General features: G+C 37.7%; 1 protein-coding gene across 1 annotated transcript in view; it reads left to right on the forward strand.

The window, feature by feature from the left end:
* Positions 1 to 25,259, forward strand: part of rbm26 (RNA binding motif protein 26) — a 199,529-nt gene that overhangs the window by 105,761 nt on the left and 68,509 nt on the right. The window contains 4 exon segments of the mRNA XM_028799577.2: positions 7,983 to 8,142; positions 14,347 to 14,511; positions 16,232 to 16,363; positions 19,217 to 19,288. Of these exon segments, the coding sequence (XP_028655410.1) occupies positions 7,983 to 8,142; positions 14,347 to 14,511; positions 16,232 to 16,363; positions 19,217 to 19,288 (529 nt within the window).

Genomic DNA, 25,259 nt, shown 5'->3' on the forward strand with positions numbered 1-25,259 from the left:
CAACGTCGGTCCTGGAGTGCCACAGTATGTGCAGGTTTTTGTTCCAACCCAGTTCCTTAACGAGAACTCAATTATTGCTGATGAAGCACATATTGCTTAAGTGACATTTTAATGCTTCATTTTAGTGGTCTCGCTTGTTAAGGTTCTCCAACCTTAATTGCTTATTTCAATCTTACTGCTGCATTCAGTGTTTTAATTGCTCCTTATTAGCAATAAGATGTAAAAGACAAAGCAGCCAGCAGTTCTCCAGCTAGCTTTTTTCCGATTACATCTGTGTGTGTTCATCATGCACTGTTTGATTTAATAAAACACTTAATAGAAAAATGTGACAGACTGAAAATGATTTGTTTTAGGCTTCAAATCATTTGGATGATATCCTTGGAAAGGAAAAAAATCTACGATATAAAAGCCTTACATTGCACAGACTAACAAGCCATAAAATTAAATAAGGTCTGAGATTGGCAATGATTGGTTTCTAATTAAGCAATTGGGTTGAATGAAAACCTGTAGCCACTGCGGCTCACCAGGACCGACATTGCCTACCCCTGTTTTACATCTTATTGCTAATAAGGAGCAATTAAAACACTGAATGCAGCAGTTTAAGATTGAAATAAGCAATTAAGGTTGGAGAACCTTAACAAGCGAGACCACTAAAATGAAGCATTAAAATGTCACTTAAGCAATATGTGCTTCATCAGCAATAATTGAGTTCTCGTTAAGGAACTGGGTTGGAACAAAAACCTGCACATACTGTGGCACTCCAGGACCGACGTTGCCTACCCCTGATCTAGATATTAGGGTTATTTTTGTCTGATCATATACCTGATGTTTGCATTAATTAGAATCCATTTGGTACACTGTATAATTCAGAGTTCATTTGAGTCTAACCGCATCTACTTTCTGATTTTAGAGCTGTTAGTCCTTAGAGCACTTGGGGTACTAGAGCTTTCAGTCAGTAGTTATATCTGAAATGTAAACTTTTTTTGTTTTTTTTTTTTTGTTGTTTTTAGAATGCAAAGCTATGAAGTGAAGAGACAGCTACTGTGTTATTGTACCGAACCGGGTTTTTTAGTAACCTTTTTGTAATAACAGCATGTTAAGAAAGCAATATGACTGACAAATTTGCAGCTTTCAAATGTTTAGCAATGTTAATTGTGCTCCTAATAAAATTTCAAAAAACAATAAATAAAACTGTAAACAGCACAATTTAAACAACGAATAGTAGCTGTGCAGAGGACAGCAAAGAAGTGCATCCCAAGATTTAACAACAGACTCTGACTACATTCATACTACTAAAAATAGATTTTCGCCTCATTTACAAAATGATCCCTGTCCATACTGAAACTCTAAACAACAACATTTATTTATATAGCACATTTTCATAGCAAAAAAGTAGCTCAAAGTGCTTTACATAATGAAAAAAAGAAAAATAAAAGACAAAGTAAGAAATTAAAATAAGACAACATAGAATAAGAGTAAGGTCCGATGGCCAGGGAGAACAGAAAAAAAACACACAAAAAAAAAAAACTCCAGACGGCTGGAGAAAAAAATTAAATCAGCAGGGGTTCCAGGCCACGAGACTGCCCAGTCCCCTCTGGGCATTCTACCTAACAAAAATGAAATAGTCCGCCCAGTCCCCTCTGGGCATTCTACCTAACAAAAATGAAATAGTCCTCTTTGTATTTAAGGTTCTCACGGACAGACTTCTGGCTTTTAATCCATCAATGTTGGAACATTACGGTGCTTTGAGTAGATGGTGGTGGCGCAAGCTGCCACCACAAAGAAACCGGAAGAAGAAACAGAAGAGAGAGTAGGGGTTAGTACGAATTTTAGAGCCACCATGAATAGTTGTTATAATGAATTGGATATACAGAGTATCAGGATTAAATTAAAGTGAAGTTATGAGAAAGCCATCTTAAAATAATGTGTTTTTAGCAGTTTTTAAAAATGCTCCACTGTATTAGCTTGGCAAATTCCTATTGGCAGGCTATTCCAGATTTTACGTGCATAACAGCAGAAGGCCGCCTCACCACTTCTTTTAAGTTTTGCTCTTGGAATTCTAAGGAGACACTCATTTGAAGATCTAAAGGTACGATTTGGAATATAAGGTCAGATATTCCGATATATAAGATGGAGCGAGATTATTTAAGGCTTTATAAACCATAAGCAGAATTTTAAAGTCAATCCTGAATGACACAGGTAACCAGAGTAGTGACATCAAAACTGGAGAAATGTGCTTGGATTTTCTTTTCCTAGTTAGGATTCTATCAGCTGCATTCTGCACTGGTTGCAAATGATTTATGTCTTTTTTGGGTAGTCCTGAGAGGAGTGCGTTACAGTAATCTAGTCGACTGAAAACAAATGCATGAACTAATTTCTCAGCATCTTTCAATGATATAAGAGGTCTAACTTTTGCTATGTTTCTTAAGTGAAAAAATGCTGTCCTAGTGGTCTGATGAATATGCGATTTAAAATTCAGATTACAGTCAACAGTTACCCCTAAGCTTTTTACCTCCGTCTTGACTTTTAATCCTAATGCATCCAGTTTGTTTCTAATAGCCTCATTGCATCCATTATTGCCAATCACTAAAATTTCAGTTTTCTCTTTATTTAGCTTTAGAAAATTATTATTCATCTATTCAGAAATACAAGTAAGACATTGTGTTAGTGAATCAAGAGAATCGGGGTCATCAGATGCTATTGATAAATACAGCTGTGTGTCATCAGCATAGCTGTGGTAGCTCACGTTGTGCCCTGAGATAATCTGACCTAACGGAAGCATGTAGATTGAGAAAAGCAGCGGAAGAATCAGAAGTCCCTGCGGTGTCAAACTATAAATAAATATAATTACAAAAGGATAATAAGGTAGAACACAAACATTCAACATAAGACCTTAATTGCATATGAAAACTATTGCAGAAGATGTCATCTATTGCACTGCTGCATTAGAGGTGATTAGGTGGCGTTCAGTGCCCTAATAGCAACAGGGTAGAAACTGTTTTTCAGTCTATTAGTCTTTTTTTTTTTGATGCTCCTATATCTTTTGCCTGATGGCAACAGTTGGAACATGTTATGAGCGGGGTGTGATGAGTCTTTTAAGATATTTTCTGCTTTCCAGAGGCAGCGGGAGCTGTGCAGTTCATCCAGAGAGGGTAAAGGGCAGCCAATGATCTGCTGGGCAGTCTTTACAATCCGCTGGAGTGTTTTCCTCTGTGCTGTTGTGCAGCTGGAAAACCACACGCAGAGGCAGTAGCAGAGGATACTTTCAATAGAACAGCGATAGAAGGACACCAGCACATTTTGGGGGATGTTATTTTTTCTGAGGAAATAGTCTCTGCTGAGCCTTCTTCGCCAGCTCAGCTGTGCTCACACCCCAGGACAGGTCTTCCACTTCCTGGGAGTCCACATCATGGAAGTCTGACACCCTCTGCACACAATCCCCTCTGATGTGCAGTGGTTTGATGTCCGTTTTCTTCTTCCTGAAGTCCACAACGAGCTCCTTGGTCTTAATTGTGTTCAGGAGTAGGTTGTTGTCAGTGCACCATGCTCTCAGCCGCTCCACTTCGTCCTTGTAGGTGGACTCATCCTCCCCAGAGATGAGCCCCACCACAGTGGTGTCTGCAAATTTGACGATGATGTTGCTGTGGCGGGCGGGGGTGCAGTCATGTGTGCAGCATGAAGAGCAGGGGGCTCAGCACACAGCCCTGAGGAGAGCTGATGCTGATGGCCGAGGAGATGTGAGGGCCCACCCTAACCCTTTGTGTGTAGTCTGTCAGGAAATCTTTAATCCATATACAGGTGGAATACAAGAGTCCCAGGGCTAGCAGCTTGCACACCAATGTGTGAGGGAGGATGGCTACAGGGTAGCATGGAGAGCAGCAGCAACAGCGTCCTCAGTAGACCTGTTAGCCCTGTAAGCAATCTGGTGTGCATCAAAGGTGGGAGGGATGAAGGACATGATATGACTCTGGACCAGTCTCTCAAAACACTTCATCAACACCGGGGTGAGCACTACTGGCCTATAGTCATTCAGGCAGATTATGGGTGATTTTTTTGGTAAAGGGAGTAAGATGGATTTCAGACAGGGAGGAACTGAGGCCTGGGACAGTGACAGGTTAAAGATCTTTGTAAAGACCCCAGCCAGCTGCTCTGCACAGCTCCTCAACACATGTCCAGGGACACCGTCAGGACCTGCTGCCTTCCTAGGATTGACAGCCTGGAATGAGCGTCTCGCCTCGTGTTCCTCCAGCATAAGGGAGGGGGTGATGTTATGAGTTGCTGCTGCGTGTGTAACAGCTGCCTCTGGTAGTTCCATCTCAAAACGAGCAAAGAAGTGGTTCTGCTCCTCTGCCATTGAGGTGTCACCTTCAGTAGCTCCATGGCTGGTCCTGTAGTTGGTGAAGTGCTGGACTCCCTGCCAAACTTGCCTGCTGTTATTACTGTCCAGGTGCTCCTCAATCCTTCTCCTGTAGTCCCTCTTAGCCTTTCTGATGCCTCTCTTCATGTTGGGCCGTGTCATGCTGTAGAGAGCCTTGTCACCACACTTAAAGGCAGTGTTCCTTTCCTTTAGCAGCCACTGAACCTCTCGTCATCCAGGGCTTCTGATTTGGATAGACACGGATACATTTCTCCACTGTAACAGTGTCAATGCAAGTTTTGATATAACGCAATACACTGTTGGTGTAGAGTTCCAGGTCTGGACTTTTAAAAATGTCCCAATTAGTCCTGTTGAAGAAGTCCTGCAGCTGCAGAGAGGCATCATCAGGCCAGGTTGTGATGGGTCTTGTGGTGGTAAGAGCAGATTTACGGAGAGGGGTGTAAGCAGGAATCATCAGCAGTGACATGTGGTCAGACTGGGCCAGGTGTGGAAGCTGTTTAGCTCTGTAGCCCAGCTTGATGTTTGAGTAGATCTTGTCTAGTGTGTTGGCTCCTCTAGTAGCACACTTTACATGCTGGTGGTGTTTGGGGAGCACTGCTTTTTAAATCCATGTGATTAAAGTCCCCTGTGATAATGAACACTGCATCAGGGTAACGGCTCTTGGCTGCTAATGCTGCTGTATAAATGTCTCAGAGCCAAGTTAGCATTAGCAGCTGGTGGTATGTAAACAACGGTGATCATTACCACATTGAACTCCCGCAGTAAATAGATAGGTCTACATTTCAGTCATGTACTTCAAGTCAGGGGAGCAATGGCTATCCACTATCACTGCGTCCGTGCACCAGTTATTATTGATGTACATACACACACACCCTCCTCTGCTCTTTCCAGAGTCTCTAGTCCTGTCGTAGCGCCGCGATGTATAGCCTGTTAACTTAATAGCCAAGTCCGGTATGCATGAATGAAGCCAGGTTTCCGTAAACACAAACAAGCTACTGTTCTTGTTCATGTGGACTGATGCAACCTGAAGCCTCAGTTCATCCATCTTGTTGACAATAGATCTGGCGTTAGCGAGGAAAAGGCTTGGAAGCAAAGGTTTGTTTGTGAGGCTGTCTCCATAGTCTAGCTAGTGCTGGCCCTGCATCCTTGCTTCCTCTCTGCACCGCCTTTGTCGTCAGCCTCCGGGTATTGTAATTCACGTGGAGCCGGGTGTCCTGGCTATGTCCACCGGAACGCTGTGCGAGTGAATAAAGTCTGCCGTAACACTCTCCTCACAACAGACTCCGATCTTAAGAAGATCGTCTTGGTTGTAGTATGTGTTCGCCCAACAGGATGTAGAACAAACTAAAATCAACACATACAAAACAAAACTCCGAAGGGGAGAGCACCAAGCCGCTGCAACTATGTGTGTCACCATGTTAATAGTTAATGCTCCCGAAAATTAATGTGACATTGAGCTTCATCTACACTGGGCATGCACACATTTGTGGTAACAAAGTGAAGAGACCGTGAAGTGAAAAAATTTGCAGCCCTGTGAAAATCAGATTCCTTTGTGCTTTATGCACTTTCAAAATTACCAGCACGCACAGGACTCTGAAAGTATGTTCACACCATAGAGAAAAATAAATTCTTTAGGGAGCCTCAGTGAAAAGTAGTTATGTCACATTAATGCACTGATTACAGTTGAAAGTAAAGTCTTCAGAACTGGCAATATTTGGAAAACTTAACTACATACAGAAAATAAATAAATGCATGTGTGTGTGTCTGTCTGTCTAAAGCTTCGCTTTACTTCATTATGCTTTCATGTCTCTCTCTGTCCTGTAATATTGTGAACTCAATCTACACATGTCCACTTTATTAAGCGCCTTGTTATTAAGCTTGCAGCGGAATTTGCTCCTCTTTACTAAACAGATTAATGATTAGAAGCTGTCATCTCAGTTATTTATAATATGATTTTCATGGGGCTCTGAATATTTCATGACCAGGGCAACACCACGTACCATGGTATTTATCACAATTGGTAAATTTGCCTTTTGTGCACATATACAGCATTTAAACTTAAACGCAATTTAGATTCATACAGGTAAGCAGCACAACCAGTACCATAGAAAGCAACTCTTATATGTTCACTATGTTGGAAATGTTTTTGTTCTGTGAAGGGAAAATTCAGTTTTCCCTCATCCACACCATATTGCTGATGCAGTGTTTACTAAAGTATCTGGCTTTAGAGAGCACTTTAAAAGTTTTAATTTGCAGGGGTCTAAAACAATGGACTAGGGTGGATGAAAGGCAGAAACAAAGACAAATGTATATGTTTTTAAATGAAAACATAATAATGTTGATGGAGCCTCAGAAAATTACCGTAAACCTGTTTATTCTCAAACAGAGGAGGTCTAATCCAGGTCTTCAGAATTCTCAAAGGCATTGATAAAGTAGATCCAGCAGAAATCTTTCAACTTGACTGTGAATTTCATACTTGAGACACTAGTGAAAATTAAGGAGAAGTCCATTTTGGACTGAAGCTAGGAAGCAGTTCTTTATGCAAAGAGTTGTGGAAATCTGCAACAAAATATCAAGACATGTAGCTGAAGCAGAAACTTTAACAACCTTTAAGAAAAAATGAGGAAAGGGCAAAATCTGATGATGCTTAAGTGAGCATTGCATTAAGAAGCATTATTCACACTAATGTAAGTGTAGCAAGTGTACTGTATCTCAGCCTTTAAAATACAATACTGAGCTTTTTAATTTCTTTGCAGGTTACAAAATCATATGGAAAAATATTTACACAATACACAAGTTCAACACAGTTTTTGGTTTGTTTCTTGCTTAATGTTAGCAGGGAACACATCTTGCTTCACTTAGAAACACAGTTTGGTTCAGCTTAAGAACATTAAACATAGCTCAGATTGTCTGGCTCATTTCCATCTTAATCTAAAACCAGTAAAAACCTGATCAAAACATTTCTTTTTTTCTTGTGCTATGCTGGCTGGTTTTAATTGTCATTTACACATGTGCCTTCTCCATTTACTCAATATGCTTTGACTATCTGGGACTCAAAAGTAACATAGAAATGATAGCATAATGATTTGATTTAAAAATGTAATGATTTCTGTGCATTTTACTAAGTGGTGACATTCCTGAAGCCTTATTGCATATTGTGCAATTTGCCATCCTTTCTTTCTCATTTCTGAGTTCATGTTCTTAGCATGCATGAGTGAAAAGGTCCAGAACTTTTATGTTGAGCCCTATGGTATCCCAGACCAGGTGCACACCTAATGCATATCTTCATTTGCAAACACCTTTGTTTTCTGTAGACTATACAGATGGGTGTGTGTCATGATTTACTACACTACTTACCAGCCATTCCCAGTAATATCTCTTATAAAAGATACAGTTTGAAACCTGCCATATACTAAAGCTGTGGTTTGCCATACTTTTTAAGCTTTCTGAAATCAAATTTGGATGCATGTTTTCAATTAATCTATGACCCTAATTGTCATATTATTGCCTGCATTTAAACAGTTCCATTTTGTTTTAAATTATATTTTGCGTTTAAAAGGAATGTCATTTGAGAGTGAATAAAGGATTTTTTTTTCTTTTTCAGGCAGAATTTCAATAAACCTAACAACCAGGGTTTCCAAAAAAAAATACAGTTTGGAGCCGAAAATACAAAGCTTGAAGTGCGCAAGATACCTTTAGAACTAAATAATATCAGCAAACTTAACGAACATTTCAGCAAGTTTGGAACAATTGTAAATCTTCAGGTATATGCTTTTTTCTGCATAATTTCTTTATCATTTTAAGTAATTGCTACTACATCTGAATGGCAAATCTCCTTAATGTTCAGTTGAAATCAATAGCAGTGAATGTGTAATTAATTTCCTCTAAAAGGTGCAGCTGCTGCAGTAAGCACAAGGATATCGGCTTTGACGAGAACATGCATTTCAGTTAATATATCTTTCAAGTCTCTATTCATCCAACTTTTTCCCAAAAAAATACCTCAACTCAAGAGTTGAAGTTTCCCAAAATGTTAGGTTGTATGCCACTGCAGTGCTTAGTAATTTATTATATGTATCTTTTGTTCCTTGTTGGAAGAAATAATTTGTTTTGAATGCAGAGTTTATCCTTTACCAACTTTGTTACTGTGCTGTTGATGACAAATTCATTTTAAACTAAAAGCAGCCACTGTTGATACCTAAGTTGAAAAAAGTTGGTTCCTTCCATTTTTTTCTCATGGCTCATACTATACATCCCTAGAATCAGACTAGTTATCGCTTATCTGTATATTTTGGTTGTGTTTATGTCCTTTTTTTGCTTCGCACCCTCCCCTACCATAGCCTATCGTCAATGGGGGTGGAGCGAAAGCTTTTAGATTCATCGGACATTTTTGATATACGGTTTTTGACGGATCTTCACATTTTAGTGTCCCCTAATGCTTAAAACATCAATACCTTGATGATGGATGTGTATCTGTGTCTGTGTGTCACAGTTTCTTGAGGGCGGTCTAGAGCTTAAACAGCTGGACAGAAAAATACCAAACTCAAAACTTAAGCCTGTTATGAGATGACAATGTGCTGATCAGTTTTTCTGCCAAATTGTGCAAGAGAAAGGTGCAATCTAGAGGAACCCTCATATACCGTAATTCTGCAATTAATTATGAATTCTTCTTGTTGGTTGCTATCATAATGACTTATTTTATGATCAGAAACTTCAGCAAGGTCAGCATCAGAGAGTTAATACTGAAATGTTATAGAATAGTTCAGGTATAGTTCCTAGGGCGCAAAGTCTACTGTTGTGAACAATGTGGAGCCCAGCACAACTTCAAAATCCTTCTCATAACTGGTACTTAAAAAGTATGACAGTCTTACCTCATTTTGTGTATTTGTATATTTAATATTTTTATTTCCTGTTTGTAAAACATTACAACAACAACAACATTTATTTATATAGCACATTTTCATACAAAAAGTAGCTCAAAGTGCTTTACATAATGGAGAGAAGAAAAATAAAAGACAAAATAAGAAATTAGAATAAGACAACATTAATTAACATAGAAAGGAGTAAGGTCCGATGGCCAGGGTGGACAGAAAAAACAAAAAAAAACTCCAGAAGGCTGGAGAAAAAAATAAAATCTGTAGGCGTTCCAGGCCACGAGACCGCCCAGTCCCCTTTGGGCATTCTACCTAACATAAATGAAATAGTCCTCTTTGTAGTTAGGGTTCTCACGGAGTCACTTGATGCTGATGGTCATACAGATTTCTGGCTTTTAATCCATCCATCATTGTTGGAACATCATGGTGCTTTGGGTAGATGGTGGTGGCACACGCCACCACCAACAGGACATCGGAAAAGGAAACAGAAGAGAGAGTAGGGGTTAGTACAGATTTTGAATGAATAGTTATTATAATGAATTAGATATACAGAGTATCAGGATTAAATTACAGTGAAGTTATGAGAAGGCCATGTTAAAATAATGTGTTTTCAGTAGTTTTTTAAAGTGCTCCACTGTATTAGCCTGGCGAATTCCTACTGGCAGGCTATTCCAGATTTTAGGTGCATAACAGCAGAAGGCCGCCTCACCACTTCTTTTAAGTTTTGCTCTTGGAATTCTAAGGAGACACTCAGTTGAGGATCTGAGGTTACGATTTGGAATATAAGGTGTCAGACATTCCGATATATAAGCCGGGGCGAGATTATTTAAAGCTTTATAAACCATAAGCAGAATTTTAAAGTCAATTCTGAATGACACAGGTAACCAGTGTAGTGACATCAAAACTGGAGAAATGTGTTCGGATTTTCTTTTCCTGGTAAGGATTCTAGCAGCTGCATTCTGCACTAGTTGCAAACGATTGATGTCTTTTTTGGGTAGTCCTGAGAGGAGTGCGTTACAGTAATCTAGCCGACTGAAAACAAACGCGTGAACTAATTTCTCTGCATCTTTCGATGATATAAGAGGTCTAACTTTTGCTATGTTTCTTAGGTGAAAAAATGCTGTCCTAGTGATCTGATTAATATGCGATTTAAAATTCAGATTACAATCAACGGTTACCCCTAAGCTTTTTACCTCCGATTTGACTTTTAATCCTAATGCATCCAGTTTATTTCTAATAGCCTCATTGTATCCATTATTGCCAATCACTAAGATTTCGGTTTTTTCTTTATTTAATTTGAGAAAGTTACTATTCATCCTTTCTGTGATACAAGTTAGACATTGTGTTAGCGAATCAAGAGATTTGGGGTCATCAGGTGCTATTGATAAATACAGCTGTGTGTCATCAGCATAGCTGTGGTAGCTCATGTTGAGCCCTGAGATAATCTGACCTAATGGAAGCATGTAGATTGAGAAGAGCAGTGGACCCAGGATAGAGCCTTGTGGAACACCATATAGAATATCATGTGTCTTTGAGTTATAATTACCACAACTAACAAAGAATTTTCTCCCTGCCAGGTAGGATTCAAACCAATACATTTAACTCATTTTAATGGAACCATGATCTTGATATGTAAAAGCTAATTTCATCTATCCATTCATCCATCCATCCATCCATTTTCATTGTTTCATAAATGTATGCAACCTGTGGATTGATAACTTGTGCTAAAGTGAAAGAGAATATTGAGAAGGTCCATAGCAAGCAATAAGAACTAACCCAATGTTATAGGCGGTGCTAAAAGTGGAACCAAATCACTGGCGATACTCTGTTGGCGTCTCGGTCCCCCATGTGATACAGTATTAATTTTACATAACATTTAATCAACACCCCCAAGGTAATCAAAGCACTTTGATATAAGCATGTAAAAATTGAAAAATTGTTGGTGTCCCCGTTAGAGATTGGATCGTGTCCTATAGGGTGTTGTGTCCTTGCTGTCGTAACTCCACTTATGACGTGGGCAATGAACAGATGAGCGACAAGGAAATGTATTCTTACCTAAAGAAAAATAGGTACAAGTATCTGATAATATAATTACAGTAAAACCTTGGATTGTGAGTAACTTGGTCTCAGAGTGTTTTGCAAGACGACCTAAAATTTTTAATAAATTTTAACTTGATAAACGAGTGAGGTCTTGCAATACGAGTAGTATGTATACGCTTTGTCTGCCGAGCATCACGTGATCACAACTGAGCTGATGGTGGTTCTCTCTCTCAGTGCAAGATTGTGGGTAATCGTCTCCCATTCTTGGTCTCAGTCGGAGTGCCTCACTCATATAGTCAACATCCGTACGAGCGTATACTGCTTACTGTAGCATTGTGACCACGTGTGTGTGTTGTAACGTGTAAGTCCTTGTCTTGCCCCCCAAAACAGCGAACTGCTACAGTGCTGGGAGCCTGCGGTTGCTTCGGGACACCGTGGGTCGTCCCATTAGGTGAAATCCCAAAAGAGTAGCGACTCTTCTGGCAAAAGCAACTGTCATTGGCTAGGTTCCTTGGGATACAGATAGCAGGGATTCCGTTAGAGTGAAAGTCATCCTACACAATAACCCTCCTCTCTCTCGTCTCCCTCACACCAGCCATGATTCTTTTCAAAGGTAAAGTGCAGGTTAGTTTGTTTTATGTATTTTTACTTTATATTTTGTATTAATCATTTTTATTTGAATAGTTTTGGGTTGTGGATTGAATCACCTGAGTTTCCATTATTGCTTATGGGGAAATTCGCTTTAATATACTAGCGCTTTGGATTACAAGCATGTTTCCAGAATTAATTATGCTCGCAATCCAAGGTTCAACTGTATTTATAATTTCCTTTTATTGTCAGAGGAATGTCTCATAAATGTGGAAAGCATATTTTCTTAGTCAAAACTTGTGCTGCTTCAAAGTGGACGTATTAAGTTTTAAGGCATTTTCATTCAGCTGTAGATCCAAGTCCCCATTAGCCCTTATTGTAAGCTACAAGAACAGATGCAGTATTTTTATAGCTTTCCAGTTTTCCATCACCCTCTGACACATTGCCAAATCTGCCACATCAGCTCCCATAATTTTGTTGGCATTCCTGGTAACCTGCTGGTTCTTTTTAAAACTTAAATTGTCAAACAAAAGAATAATCAGTGAAGTCTCGGTCTACTTAAATAGTCTTAAGTTTATGGATGAGAAATAAGTGCTGATAGGATTTAGAATAAATCTTTTTGTATTTAAATTTCAATTTAGATTATTATGTACGTGAGTTCGTAAGTATTTCTTTTCAGTCACTTTCTACTACTTCCACGAAAACTGAGCGGTGAACATACAGATTTCTGCCTTCAAATATTATATTTTTTAATCTTCTTGACATTCAGAGGAAGAGTTCTTTTTGCATCTATTTACTAAACAGTCACTTAGTTTAAAATGATGGATTCTATTCTAATTTAGAAAAAGTTCCTCATTTCCTAACCTATTGTTTTTAATATTTAAGATGGTTTTAAACACAGCTGGTGAATGTCCTACTTTTGATTCTGCAATTCTTTTTCTTCAGCAGTTATGTCTGAAATATTTTGTAATAAGATAGATGTGCACTCAAAGCATATTTTTATTATTTCCTCAACGTCACCCATTTTTCACCAATTATTTTTTGTGCTATTTTACCAAGCCTATGGAGTGGGATTCATCCTAAGTAGCCGTGTCGTGGTGAATTGCACACATAAGTTTAATTGTACATTACACACATAAACAGAAATCTTACTTATTACACTATATTGTATTTTTAGTAAAATCCTTAGATTCTTTGAAAGAGCCAAGCTACCTGCATGTTGTACTTTCCTTGGCGTGTCATGTGCATGCACAATAATAATAATAATAATAAAAAAAAAAAATTTAGAAAATGAAAAGAGCAGAGTGAAAGGCCACAAACCAATTATGAAATGTTTTAAGGCATGATCAGTCAAAATTGCTAAGGTTTTATTAATAAAAGAACTGAGATCAACGTTTTTGAGTGAGTAAACTCACTAATACCAATCAAACCGTAAATACATGGAGAGAGCATGCAAATTTAATGCAGACCGTGGTGCTATGAGGTAGGAATAACAATTCTGAGCTATCAGTCTGCCTATGTGAAAACACCTGTACTAAATTGACTAAACTTCAGATTTATTAAACTTGGGCAAATTGGCATTGCTAAATTGGTACTAGTGTGTGAATGTTCACCCAGCTATTGACTGGTCAACTGTCTAGGGATTGTTCATACCTTGCATCCAGTGCATGCTGGCATATGCTCCACCTGCCCTGTGACCTTGCCTTGGGTAAGTGGGTTAGGTAGATGGATGAATGGTTTGGATGACTGTAGCATCTGTTCAGTTCTTGACACTTAAATGCATGCTTCACTCATTCTCAGTAATATTTTTCACCAAAGCAAATCAATCCAGTGGCAGCTGGTGATATCTTTGTGAAATAATGACATATGCTTCCCTATAATGAAGGAATATAAGCGATTGTGTGATTATTGTCCAGTTGTCTACAGAACAGAGAGGGCTGTTCTCATTTGGGAAATCAACATTGTGTTAATAAAGATACATGGCTATGACTTTTCCAGTTGAATCCATGTCCTGGTCCTGGAGGGTGTCATGGAGAAAGACGAGCAATAAAGTGAAGCGAGATGGTTGAATCTCACAATGTTTTTCTTTTTAGTTTTTTTTTTTTCTTCTTCCTAAAATGACATGGATACTCTATTTTATGATGTGTATGTTATCCCAAGATGTGGATCAATACTCTAACATTTTTGGGTTGATAAATTGACATTCAGTAAGTTCTCAGGCTTTTTGTCTCACATTGGCACCCTTGGTACCCTTAAGCTCCATTATATAATGCAAGAGCGGGCTGATAATGTTTTTAAAGCACCTTCCCTACATTATCTTTCCATATTAATGATAAGTTCAGATTTTTAAAGTAACTGTTTCTGCATCTGCGATTAATTTAAGGAAATTTTCTTATAAGCTTACTTCTGCGCTTCCAAAAAATAAAAGTAAGGTACTTGGTGACTAGCATTTTTTTTCTTTTATTTTAGGTAGCTTATCATGGTGATCCAGAAGGTGCCCTAATTCAGTTCTCATCTCATGAAGAGGCTAAAAGAGCTATTTCAAGTACAGAAGCAGTGCTTAACAATCGGTTTATTAAGATGTTCTGGCATCGGGAAGACTCAGCATCACATTTACCACCTCCTGTAGAAAAGGTTTCGTTTTAATTTAAAAAAAAAAATGAGAGCTTTGTTTATATTTGTGTATATATACAGTCATGGCCGAAATTATCGGCACCCCTGTAATTTTCCCAGAAAATGCACCATTTCTCCCAGAAAATTGTTGTAATTACAAATGTTTTGGTATATACATGTTTATTTCCTTTATGTGCATTGGAACAACACAAAAAAACAGAGAAAAAAAGGCAAATCTGACATCATGTCAGTCACACAGAACTCCAAAAATGGGCCAGACAAAATTATTGCCACCTTTTCAAAATTGTGGGTAAATCGTTTTATTTCAAGCATATAATGCTCGTTTGAACTCACCTGTGGCAAGAAACCGGTGCTGGCAATATAGCAATCACACCTGAAGCCAGTTAAAATGGAGAACAGTTGACTCAACCTTTCTGTTGTGTGTCTGAGTGTGCCACACTAAGCATGGAGAACAGAAAGAAGAGCAGAGAATTGTCTGAGGACTTGAGAACAAAAATTGTGGAAAAATATCAACAATCTCAAGGCTGCAAGTCCATCTCCAGAGATCTTCATGTTCCTTTGTCCACTGTGCACAACATAATCAAGAAGTTCACAACACATGGCACTGGACGTAGACATGAGAAAAATTGATAAGACTCCAACGAAGGATAGTCCGAATGGTGGATAAACAGCCCAAATCAACTTCAAAACATATTCAAGCTGTTCTGTAGACTCGGGGTGCAACAGTCTCAGCTCGAACTATCCGTCGTCATCTGAACGAAATGAAACGCTATGGCAGGAGAGCCAGGAGGACCCCACTGCTGACACAGAAACATAAAAAAGCCAGACTGGAGTTTGCCAAAATGTACATGAGAAAGCCAAAATCCTTCTGGGCGAACATCTTGTGGACAGGTGAGACCAAGTTAGAGCTTTTTGGTAAAGCTCATCATTCTACTGTTTACAGAAAATGGAATGAGGCCTACGAAGAAAAGAACACAGTACCTACAGTCAAACATGGTGGAGGTTCTAAGATGTTTTTGGGATGTTTTGCTGCCTCTGGCACTGGATGCCTTGACTGTGTGCAAGGCATCATGAAATTTGAAGACTCCAAAAGATATTGGGGCACAATGTAGGGCCCAGTGTCAGAAAGCTGCGTCTGCGTCAGAGGTCATGGGTGTTCCAACAGGACAATGACCCCAAACATACCTCTAAAAGCACCCAGAAATGGTTGAAGACAAAGCGCTGGAGAGTTCTGAAGTGGCCAGCAATGAGTCCAGATCTAAATCCGATTGAACACTTATGGAGAGATCTCAAAATTGCAGTTGGGAGAAGGTGCTCTTCAAATCTGAGATACCTTGAGCAGTTTGCAAAAGAAGGGTGGTCGGGAATTCCAGTTGAGAGGTGTAACAAGTTTGTTGATGGTTATAGGAAGCGCTTGATTTCAGTTATTTTTTCCAAAGGGCATGCAACCAAATATTAAGTTGAGGGTGCCAGTAATTTTGTCCAGCCCGGTTTTTGAGTTTTGTGTGAAATGATGTCAGATTTGGGTTTTTTTTCTGTTTTTTGTGTGGTTGCAATGCACATAAAGGAAATAAACATGTGTATACCAAAACATTTGTAATTGCAACAATTTTCTGGGAGAAATGGTGCATTTTCTGGGAAAATTCCAGGGGTGCCGATAATTTCGGCCATGACTGTATATGTATATGTCATTTACTGTATTTATAAATATTATTTATAGGTACCTCTGACTTCAACACAGCCATCAAATATTACGTTACTTAAACAGTCTGTCAAGGATCGTTTGGGACCCATACCAACAAGTACAGCTGAGCCAATGCAGCCTCAAGCTTCCAACACAGTCATGACACAGGTAAATTTGAAATGTGACTGTTTTATAGTGTGTGATTTGTAATGCTACTGCTTTTGCAAGTTGTATAAATAGACACCATGTCTAAAGAATACTCGTAAGCTTTTTGGTATAAATTGTAATTTGAATCATGTCTTCTTTTTTTGTGCTTTCATAAGCCCTTCTATGACAGAACATGCTAGTGGTATTTTATCACTCAAACTGGCACGGGAGCATCTGGGTATTGTCCAGTAAATCTTGAAGACTGTTATTAAATCAAACTATCTTTACTATCTCCAGTTTAGCAAATTGCCACTTTTCAGTGTGAGAAATGAAAGGAAAACATATAGAAGATTCAATCGTGGGTTTTACATTTATATTTTGTCCCCCACACAAACGTTTTATTTACTTATGTAGATCACTGCTAGGATTCAGACATAATTTAATGAAGAAATGGAAATTATTTAGGTGAGAACTCTTTGCCTGTTATGAGTTATCTGACTCTAGAAATTATTGGTATGTGTTTGTTGATCACCATTCATGTACACAGCATCACTATATATTCAAATGCAAAATACAAATATGTTATTGTAAATATTTACTCTGGCACCATCTGTTGATTAGAAGCTCTTAAAGTAGGTCTAATAGGGAAAGATTGTTTCCCTATATCAAATATTTCCTTAACTAAACATAGTTGTGGGTTTTTCTTGGCTTCTCGACAAATGATCCTTATAATTGTGAATGAAATCTTAGTTGGTCTACCTGACCCTGGCTTGGTAACAACTGAACCCTTTCCCCTTTTTTAATCAGAGTTTTAACACTACTGACATGCATATTCCGATCTCTGGATATCGTTTTATATCCTTATCCTGATTTATACAATTCAACACTTTTGCTTTCCCCATTGCTTGGTATCCAGCAGAGTCAGTGTAGCTCTGCATGAATTTAAATTTTCTGTTCATACACAGACAGTAATTACAATCAAAGAAGTTACAGATGTGGACACTCTCCCTTAATTACTCTTAATATGAACCTGTGTGTATATTATCAGCTTCAACATTTAAGGGTATGTAAACTTTTGATCAGGCCCATTTGGGTGTTATCCTTATGATTTAAAAAGTGCACACACAATTATGTGATAATAAATTTCCCCCAGAATTGAATAATTTTTTGAATAGGTGTGTCTTAAAAGAATTGGTCAGATAAATTACATAAAACAAAAATGGTTGGAAAAAACATCTCTTCTACTTATTTGAGTTTCCGTTGTATGTATTGCATTTAACACGTTGAATGCTGTTTTGGCATTTCTGGCTACCAGTCAGTAAATATGGCATGCACTCTCTGTTTGACTCTTTTTACATAAGTAAAGACAAAACTCTTTGATTGTTTACCATGTTAATCCCAAAACATAATACATGTTTATGTATGTTATACATGTTGTTTTGATCTATATCAGTTGTAATGATTTCAAATTATGTACTTGCATATATGTTCCTTTACTCACTTGTATCTGTATGATGCGTGGGTTATTTATTATGTAACATTCACCAAAATATGAAGTACTACATTTGGGGTTATTTAACTTTTATTTTACATTCAATGTTGCTTAACAGCTTCTTGACTGACTTTTCTATAGCAGGGGTTCTGAAATTTTTTAATCTGACATCCCAAATAAGAAAATAAGTACCATATTGGAACTCAGGAAGAGGATTATCATCTTAATTGCAGCAGAGTCATACACAGATGAATAACAATGGTCATATAATGAAAAAGAATACATATTTTTCTTTTCAATAATATTTATCTCATGAATATTAGTAAAAGAGAATAATGATTTCTGAAAGGACTGTATGACTGATCACTTAACCTAGTCCGTTGATTCTTGCCCAGTGCCAGTTTTGAGGAATAGAAGCTGCTTGGGGGTGAGGGAGTGGGGGTGGTAGTATACTCTACATGTGTACTGTTTGCATTGGATGAGCATTAGAGAGGAGCAAATGTATGAACGGGAGATGGAGATGTAGCAACTCCACCTGGTCTATAGATAGCACATGGTCCCAGAATGAAACATGTGACAGTAGTTTTTCTTTAACAGAATAGGCATGGTGAATGCTAGAAACCAGAAGGATAAAGAGATGTCAGGGTCTAGAGAGAGGGAGTGAATACGAAAAAGGTTTCCTTGGTGGGTATCTGGGCAATGCAAGGCATCCTGTCTAATAAACTGAGTGGAAGACTTTTTTTTAGTTATTAAGACTATGAGAGACTATTTACTGTTACAAACATAAATACATTTGTTAGAATAATATTTCAGGGATTTTTTTTTCTGGGATGAACATATAATAGAGAGAGAGTGCATTGCCGCACCCAGTACATGACAAACCACCTCAGTATCCTAGATTAGCACCCAAGTGCTGCCATGCAATGGGTGACACCTCAGCACCACACTAGTTCAAATGGAGTGGAGCAGTGTGAGGTGTTTTTATGGTGGCTGGAGTGCCAATTCTGCCACCAACCCCCAGGGTTACTTTTTTCTAGTTTTCTACCTTAGTCTGGGGTCCTTGTTTACTGAAACATTTTTAAACTCAATATAATCTTTTTGACTTTTTTGTTCATTATGGTAATGTTTGCACATTTCTTAACATGATGCTATAATTTGTGCTATTTCTATCCTGTATCATAATACTTTTGAAGTCCTTTTAATGTTTAATTAGGAAGGAAATAAAAAAATATTTGTACAGGCTTAGGCTAGTCTTAATGGTTACTACTGTATTTAAAGCCCAGAATTTTGCATTATTAATAAAGTGTAAAGCAGTATACCTGTATAACAGTTGGCAAAGGAGTGATTTTACATATTAACAATTCATTTATCTCAATTTTCAGAACCCAGGAAAACCTTCTGTAAAGGAGAGGTTGGGTTTTTCCTCTAAACCAGCACCAGCTACTGCTGAAAAGGTATATTATTCTTAAATATTTCATTGTAAGAAAATTTTCATCTGCTGATTCATATATTCTGCTATTTTATATTTGTTTTTTCACTTGAATGTTCTTTTTATTTTTTAAGCCTAACTACATTTTTCTAGTGACTTTTTTTTTTTGCTGATGTGTAAATTGTAGTGTTCGTTGTTTTCAATTCACTCCTCTCAATTTAAGAAATTCCTTACAAAAAAGTATAATATAATATAAGCAGATTAACTCTGTAAATTCTTCATTTTCATAAGTCACTGCCTTAAAAGATGGTGGTAACATTATTATTTTTTATTAATGCATCTTCAGAGGGATTATAGTCTTATACAGTACTTTAACATGAGCACCAATTGTAATATATAGGTTAAAGGAAAAGTTAGTTAGTAATTGATACTTTTTTTTCATGTTAGGATTTTTCCCCTCCTACTAATCTGCAAAGGTTAACACACTAACAATAATAAAAATTAAACTTACACACAACAAAATGGGAACCATCAAATTATACAGAAAAGTATTCACTCTTTTTAAAAGTATCAGTTGAAGTTTGCTAGTTAGAAACTGTATACAGTAGTGTACCTCACAAATTCACATAGTTTATTCTTGGACTTTACATATGTGTAAAATTATTTCATAGTATATGTTAGCTTAATATTAGAGAATAATTATACTGTATGGTAGAGAAAAAGAAAAGATTGCTTCAAAACGTAGACAAAGCCAGCATTAGAATGACATGAACAAATTTTTTTTCAGAAGCACAAGTCCTAGAAAAGTGTAAAACCATTTTAAAGGCACTAAATATCATTTACAACTTAATGCAAGTAATTGTACAGAAGTGTAAAAATATGTTCTTAGGGATTCTAATGCAAGAATGTAAATGTAGTAAGTGCAAATTTTAGGTTTGAATACACAATATGAAGTCTGAAAATTGAAAATACACCCTATGAGAAGGATTTAGGAGTTGTAAAAGACTCAACATTATCAACTACCAGACATTGTACAGGAGTCATTATGAAAGCTAATAGAATATTAGACTATATAGAACAATACAGTGGGGCTAAAAAGTATTTAGTCAGCCACCAATTGTGCAAGTTCTCCCACTTAAAAAGATGAGAGAGGCCTGTAATTTTCATCATAGGTATACCTCAACTATGAGAGACAAAATGAGAAAAAAAAATCCAGAAAATCACATTGTCTGATTTTTAAAGAATTTATTTGCAAATTATGGTGGAAAATAAGTATTTGGTCACCTACAAACAAGCAAGATTTCTGGCTCTCACAGACCTGTAACTTCTTCTGTAAGAGGCTCCTTTTCCACTATGGCCAAGACCAAACAGCTGTCAAAGGACACCAGAAACAAAATTGTAGACCTGCACCAGGCTGGGAAGACTGAATCTGCAATAGGTAAGCAGCTTGGTGCGAAGAAATCAACTGCTGGAGCAATTATTAGAAAATGGAAGACATACAAGACCACTGATAATCTCCCTCGATCTGGGGCTCCACGCAAGATTTCACCCAGTGGGGTCAAAATGATCACAAGAACGGTGAGCAAAAATCCCAGAACCACACGGGGGGGACCTAGTGAATGACCTGCAGAGAGCTAGGACCAAAGTAACAAAGGCTACCATCAGTAACACACTACGCCGCCAGGGACTCAAATTCTGCAGTGCCAGACGTGTTCCCCTGCTTAAGCCAGTACATGTGCCTGTCTGAAGTTTGCTAGAGAGCATTTGGATGATCCAGAAGAGGATTGGGAGAATGTCATATGGTCAGATTAAACCAAAGTAGAACTTTTTGGTAAAAACTCTACTCGTCATGTTTGGAGGAGAAAGAATGCTGAGTTGCATCCAAAGAACACCATACCTACTGTAAAGCATGGGGGTGGAAACATCATGCTTTGGGGCTGTTTTTCTGCAAAGGGACCAGGATGACTGATCCGTGTAAAGGAAAGAATGAATGGGGCCATGTATCGTCAGATTTTGAGTGAAAACCTCCTTCCATCAGCAAGGGCATTGAAGATGAAACGTGGCTGGGTCTTTCAGCATGACAATGATCCCAAACACACCGCCCGGTTAACGAAGCAGTGGCTTCGTAAGAAGCATTTCAAGGTCCTGGAGTGGCCTAGCCAGTCTCCAGATCTCAACCTCATAGAAAATCTTTGGAGGGACTTGAAAGTCTGTGTTGCCTAGCGACAGCCCCAAAACATCACTGCTCTAGAGGAGATCTGCATGGAGGAATGGGCCAAAATACCAGCAACAGTGTGTGAAAACCTTGTGAAGACTAACAGAAAACATTTGACCTCTGTCATTGCCAACAAAGGGTATATAACAAAGTATTGAGATGAACTTTTGTTATTGACCAAATACTTTTTTTCCACCATAATTTGCAAATAAATTCTTCAAAAATCAGACAATGTGATTTTCTGGATTTTTTTTTTCTCATTTTGTCTCTCATAGTTGAGGTATACCTATGATGAAAATTACAGGCCTCTCTCATCTTTTTTTTAAGTGGGGGAACTTGCACAATTGGTGGCTGACTAAATACTTTTTTGCCCCACTGTATGTAAAGTACAAGTCCACGGATATTATGCTCAAACTTTTATAATGCACTGGTTAGACCTCACCTGGAATATAGTATGCTGTTTTAGTCTCTAGGCAACAGTATGAATATAGCAGCTATGGGTGAAAAAAAGCAGAGAAGAGCAACTAGGCCATTTCCAGGGTTACAGGGGAAGAATTATGATTAAAGATTAAAAGAGCTATGATTTTTCATTTTAAGCAAATGAAGGCTGTGGTGACATGATTGAAGTTTTCAAAATTATGAAGGGAATTAATACAGTGGATGGAGACTTTTTTTGTTTGTTTTTTTTAAATGAGTTCATCAAGAAGGAGACAAAGTTGGGAACTTTTTGTACAAACATTAGGACGTTTTTACACAGAGAACCATAGACACATGGAATAAGTCGCCAAGTAGTGTGGCAGACAGAAGGACTTTCAAAACTCGACTTGATGTAATTTTGGAAGAATTAAGAGGATAGGGCTGGCAAGATTTGTTGTGCTGAATGGTCTGTTCTCATCTACAGTAGATTGTTCTAATGTTCTAAAGAACAACTTGTACTCTGACTGAGTAGGGCATTTGGTGGCTGTGATTAAATATAATTATGGTTCAACAGTCTCCAAGGCATTCCACAAAAAATACTTTTATGGGAGAGTGATAAGGAAGGTGGCTGGGTGTGTGTACGCTAAGATGGGATGAAGTGAAACCTTCTGGCCTGAATGGTTAGTTATAGCAATGGTGCAAATCATACAGAACATATAAACACCTGTCAAACTACACAGCTTTTCCAGTGATTTTCTTTTTAATATCATCTTATTGAGTCAGATAGTAGTAGCACTCTTCCGTGGCCACTTGTTATGTTGTGTGACCTTCCCAGCAGTTCAGTCATTCCTGTCTATGACTCGCTGAGAAAAGATCAGATGAGTTTGATTTTTCTCTTAACTCATAGTGGTGTTTTATGACAACCAATGAATGCTCACCCAGAGGTAATGAGTAAACATTGATAGCGTGTTGCTGCACACAACACACACCACCTGGATTAGCAGCCACAAAAAAAGGGAGGAAAATTGGAATTTTAGACTATACAAACAGAAGAGAGGCTTGTTTGTCCTATCATGACAGAATGATAGAGAAAACAAAGACATTATGGCTGAATTTGCCATACTTAGTACCAGTGTCTGTGCAGATGCTTTCCATCAGGCAACACAATGATTTTCAGAATGCAGCATGCTTGAAATACTTTAGAAATGCGATCCATTTCTGAAAAGTTATCTTCTAGTCATGTTATCTGACATCCTCAAGACTGAGATTCTGCAACTGAAGTTGTTAACTTTATTGTGGAATCCAGTTAGAATTCATGTAGTGTGTCACTAGCCTAAGTTATGTCAAATCTGTAACATATTGTAGTTTTATATTAATATTATGGTGGTCACACCTCTAACTGCTTGATTTTTTTGGATTTGACCTTCACTTGAAATATAGGATTATATTCAGATTTTTAGATATAACATCCAGGCTGAAAAGGCAGCATCATCAGGGGTCTGGAGGTATGGGATTACAAAGCCCACAGTATTCTTGATTCATAAGAATTTTGCCCTAGGGTGCATAATCAAAAGATGACAGCAAACAGATTAGCACTGTTTTGCACTATAAGAAGTCAAACCCAGTTCTCACCAATCAAGCATGGCACAAACAAGCACACAGGGCACATGCATACAAAAAGCCAACACACAGCTATAATGAATATACTGCTCTGTCCTAGTCTAAAGTGTAAGATTGCCTGTGCATGCTACTGACTCCCACCAGGTGCTCTGTGCATCTTGTATTTGCATACCTTTCTGTACTCTGGACTGATCTTGACAATGTTTATTATATATTAAGACTTTTAAATGCATTTTCTTCATAAATACTTTGCTTTAAACTTAGTTGCATATCTTTTTATATCCATTACATATTTGGCATGTTGCTATAACAGACTTCCGGCACACTTCATTGCTGCCTAATATTGTCACGAAAATAAAAGTCTGCTTAATCCAATTTGGACTTGTGGGAGGAAAATACAAACACAGAGACATATTTGGAATAAGCAGCTAACCTATTTTGAGATGGAAATTTAGGGTAATTACAAAAACCCACACAGACAAGAAAAACGTTCAAATTCCACACAAACATCATGGGGGAATTCATGGGGAAGGCATGCAGTAGAGTTCAGTCTTGGCTTTTTATTATTTATTCAGAGAAATCCTTTACCTTGGGTTGGGAAAAATATACATTCAATACCACTTAATTGTATACATATGAAACTGACCAGTGAGGCTTTTTAAGAGAAAGGAGGGATATTATAAGTGTGATTTTTAATTTATGAGACTTGATTTAGATATTAGGTTATGACTACTTTGAGAGAGCATAGAGGACATGGAATATGTGAAATGTGGGTTGGAATGCTAATGTAACAGTGAAAAATTACACTTCCACACCTAATTACAATAAATAATTCAGGAGATAATATGCTGCATGAGCCTGTCATAGAAGCTTGCACGTGCAAATGTGGAATGCACATTTTAATTGCACAATCTGTAAGACGCAAACTTGTTTTAATGCATAAGTTAGCTCAGAAGTAACACATGGTGACTTACAGAGGTCATTTGGTGACCAGTGATTCAAAAGTGGAGAAGGGAGTCTTTCCAGGGAAGTGTTTGTTACATTATATTAGAGTTTCATCTTCATTCTAATCCTAATCGACACATTCAGGAAGTGTTCCGTTTCATTCCATGAGTTTTTTTCTTGCTGTCCATATATGTATTCATACAATGCGTTTTAGCATTAATTTTCTTAACATTTATTAAAATACAGGAGTCAATCCAAATGAGACTAACTTAACCTAGAATTTCTGCTGTTCTGGGTATATCTTAACCATGCAGTAAGTAAAGCATAAACCAAAGGAGAAACAGCTACTATGCACTCATTTGGTGCTTCATTACATTTTAACCTTGATCTGGTACAATTGTAAGGAGCAGCACTGTAAAAAAGTAAATATGAGTCCACCGTATTAGGATTTAGTCATTTGCATGTTGATTCATCATAAACATTGTGGGGGCAATGACTTCTGAGATTGATTTGGCTTATTACATTTATTTTTCACCACCCATAATTGTGAGTTTACCAATTTGCAGAAGTGACAAAATATTGTAATGCAGTATACAAATTGTAGTGTTTACAGCAACTTTAAAGTAACTATAGCACAAATAGTCGATTTATTGTTACCTGACTATGAAATATTCATTCTTTGTTTTTTTTTTTAACCTTCCTGTTTTGTACCCTTTTCATTATAACCCTTCTCGTGAAGAAATTGGCAAAATGGGCTACTTCAGCCTATTTATCCATAGTACGTAATGCTCTATCCATA

This window comes from Erpetoichthys calabaricus, chromosome 4 (genome assembly GCF_900747795.2).
Source record: "Erpetoichthys calabaricus chromosome 4, fErpCal1.3, whole genome shotgun sequence".
NCBI classification, from domain to species: Eukaryota; Metazoa; Chordata; class Cladistia; order Polypteriformes; family Polypteridae; genus Erpetoichthys; species Erpetoichthys calabaricus.